Genomic DNA, 3,368 nt, shown 5'->3' with positions numbered 1-3,368 from the left:
GTGTGTGTGTGTGTCTAAGCTCACATTAATAATAGCGTCGGTCTGGATGTAGTCAATGTCTGAGTCTTTGATGCCCAGCTCTTTGCCGTCCCTCTGAGCGGTGCTGACGATGCCAGTGGTGACGGTGTTCTGCAGGGCGAAAGGGCTGCCAATGGCGACCACAAACTCCCCTGGTCTCAGGTCAGCTGAACGGCCCAGAGACAGCACAGGAAGCTTCTTCTGCTCCCACATGGACACACACATGCAAACAGACAGACATGTCAGAGAGAGAGACATACTGGTTGGACAGAGGGAAAAACACAAAGGATGAAGGGTAGAAGACATGGAAAAGAGACAGAGAGAGATAAAGGAAGAAGTTTGATGCTTACAAAACTGTCCAACTATTTGAGATATGGGTGTGAGAATACACACTGCTACGCTGTGTCTCTGAGTCACAGAGCTGCTGTTTATGACAGTATTCCTGCTAGCCTCATGAATGTCTAGCAGGAAACTGTCAGAACTTGGCACATAGAAGTGTCAGGATGTGGGTTCTTGTGCAATAGTGCAGAATGTTTATATATCAGGGTCAAGGGAGAAGGATATTTCTGGAAAATAAACCTTTTTAAATCATTTTGGCCAGAGAGAAGATGGTGATTACAGTTATTATGATCTGGATGTACATGAACCTGTGTTCTGTGTGGATGCCCTCACCTGAGGATTGACCTTGATTGTGGCGATGTCTGCCTTCCTGTCTACATCTCTGACTGTGGCCTCGTACGCATCGCCGTCGTGGAGCTGCACGCGCAGCTGGGGCCTTCCTGCCGCCGTGGCAGCTGTGGTCACCACGTGAGCGTTGGTCACAATCACACCTGAGTGGGTCACAATAAAACCAGAGCCGCTGGAGAGACGCATGTGGCGACCAAACAGAGGATGCCTGGAGACAGAGAGGAGTGGTAGAATGAGAAAGAGCCCAAAGATAGAACAAAGATTTTTTTTAAAAGGCAGTTTAGTGCATTCTGGCAGCAAGAGGTTGGACTTCTATACCCAGAAGGCATGAAAGAGAACACCACAGCTTGTAAATTCTTAAAACTCAAAACTCAAAACTCAAACACATGAATGTTCCCAAAAAATGGCATGAGAATAATTTAAATATACAGTGAATTAAAATTTTAAAGGGAAAAGGGACAAACTGTTTGTTATATGCCACAGTTTGACTGGTGACTGGTGGTCTTTTACACAGCACCTCTCTACAGAAACACACACACACACAAACACACGCCACACCTTACTAATAGCTCAATGTGGACAACAGCAGGTGCTATTTTCTCCACCACGTCAGCGATGAAGTTGAACTTGTAGCGAGGGCTGCCGGGATGGACCAGGGAAGGGCCTGTACTGACATGAAGAACACACTGCATTAACATAAACACACACACACACTATTAAAGATTCATACACATACAATCACTACTCCTTTAAAATATATATTTTTGAACAAGTTGCAACAAAGGGTCATTTTCATTTTCAATTAATCTATTAAGATATATATTTTTAAATAATCAATTAAATACCAGAAAAGAATGAAAAATTTGTTTGTTCACAATAATATAGAACTGAGAAAACCAACAAATCCTGATAATGAAGAAGCTGAAATCAGCTTGAAAAATGACGAACACTATTAATTGATAAACAATAAGTTTCTGTCTACTCCAGATATTGTATTGAGTACCCACTCTATTGTATAATAATAAAAGTAAATATTGTACAAGTCAAGACAAAGCGATTCCTATCATTACTTTTGCTGTGCAGTGATTTCATGAGATGGCAGATTTGTAAACTACTAAAGCTGTTTTATGTCTAAAGTACACCCCTGGAGGCTGCAGCCCTCTCTGACCACTCAAAGCAGTCCTACCTGCGCCTGAAGGTGGACAGGGTCCTTTGTGCGCTTGGCTTACTGCTGGTCTCCCCTTCTGCTGAGCTTTACGGCTGGCTGCTCTCATCTTACACACATTACCGTACGTTTTCCCGTCGCTTCCACACACTTCATGCTCCATCTTACACCGGCAGACCCCTTTGGAGCCTCGCCGCCTCCCCGCGGCGAGCAGCTTGCACTCCAGGCCATCCCCGCAAGGCAGGTCGTTCTTGCGGCCGCATGGGTCTCCCTCCCGCGGGGAACACACCAGGCAGCAGTTACATCTGTCCGGGACGTACCCGCCAGGACAGCTGGGGCTCGGACACGAGCTGACGTCGCACCAGGAGGCGCACTTATCAGAGCGCACAGCTCCGGTGAGGTCGTGCGTAAAGAGAAACGCCGCTGCGAGTAAAAGTAACTGCATTGTGATCTTGACAGCGCCAGGAAGCTCGGATTGGTTGGATTTAATCCTTATTGCATCATATTAAATGATTCTCTCCAAACATCCAGCAGTCAGTCAGTTACTCTGTGTTCAGACTCTAAATAAATTAAAGTTTACACTCTCCACTGGTCACTCGTGATCTTCTGTGGCGCTGTTGGGAAAGATGTTTGGGCCTATGAAGCTTGTGCTCTAAGCTCTCTGTAGATTGAGCTCCGGACATTGCCGCCGAGTCGTCAGGGCCTGCACATTTGGACAGCCTTGTGACTGAAGTCTACATTCAATCTGTGAAAGACGGATTCCAGACCCTGAGGCGCACTAGAGCCGTGGAGCCGCTCAGGAGATGACACTGATAATGTGCACCATCTAGTGGGGACAAAAATACACCACAACAGAACCTAAAAGCAGCCTTTGTGACCCACTAAAGTCAGAATGTGTGTGTGTGTGTGTGTGTGTGTAGGGAGGGGGGTTCTTTGAGGTGATCCATTAGCCCGTCCATGGACTCATAAACTCACTCATTCCACAAAGGGGGATCTGGGTCATTATCAGATGCACCACCTGGAAAGAAAGCAGCAGTTATTTAGACCTGCCCTTGTAAACGTGCTGATGCCGCCACCTACAGGCGAAATAAGAAGCAGTTGCTCCAGTGTAACAGTGTCAGTATGCCACCCCCCCAACACCCAACCCCTGCAGGCAAAAAGTTTTTTTGTGTTACAGTATAAAGTAGGACACAGCTGTAAAAAATAGAACTCATGAATGCTTCACGTTCAAGGTCTTGAAACACACACAAAATGTCTTATGTCCTATAAAATGACACTTAACCTCCTGCTTGTGGCTGCAAAGCACCACATTTTAGCTGAATTACAAGTAATTCTTACTCTTTGGTTTAAAAAGTAAAATCTACAACTTCCTATATAGCAATAGAAATCTATCTATTTTCAAGAAGAAAAAATATATGCAAACAAATGGGCATTTTCTTCACCCCACACCTGTTAATATATAGCTATTTATTTCTATATTCATATACATAATTGAAGG

At 45.0% G+C, this 3,368-nt stretch overlaps 1 protein-coding gene across 1 annotated transcript in view; it reads right to left on the bottom strand.

The window, feature by feature from the left end:
* htra3a (HtrA serine peptidase 3a) overlaps nt 1-2,519 on the bottom strand; it is a 4,458-nt gene extending 1,939 nt beyond the window's left edge. Inside the window, exons 1-4 of the mRNA XM_035660485.1 lie at nt 1,892-2,519; nt 1,264-1,369; nt 691-913; nt 25-219 (exon numbers count right to left, since the gene is read on the bottom strand). Coding sequence (XP_035516378.1) covers nt 25-219; nt 691-913; nt 1,264-1,369; nt 1,892-2,315 — 948 coding nt within the window. The 5' untranslated portion in view covers nt 2,316-2,519. The remainder of the gene's footprint in view (nt 1-24; nt 220-690; nt 914-1,263; nt 1,370-1,891) is intronic.
* Nucleotides 2,520-3,368: the final 849 nt, after the last annotated feature.

The sequence above is a fragment of the Morone saxatilis genome, unplaced genomic scaffold, assembly GCF_004916995.1.
Source record: "Morone saxatilis isolate NCDOM2014 unplaced genomic scaffold, NCSU_SB_2.0 Contig17, whole genome shotgun sequence".
Classification (NCBI taxonomy): domain Eukaryota; kingdom Metazoa; phylum Chordata; class Actinopteri; family Moronidae; genus Morone; species Morone saxatilis.
Note: the sequence above shows the minus strand (reverse complement) of the source record. Positions and strands in the feature narration are given on the sequence as shown.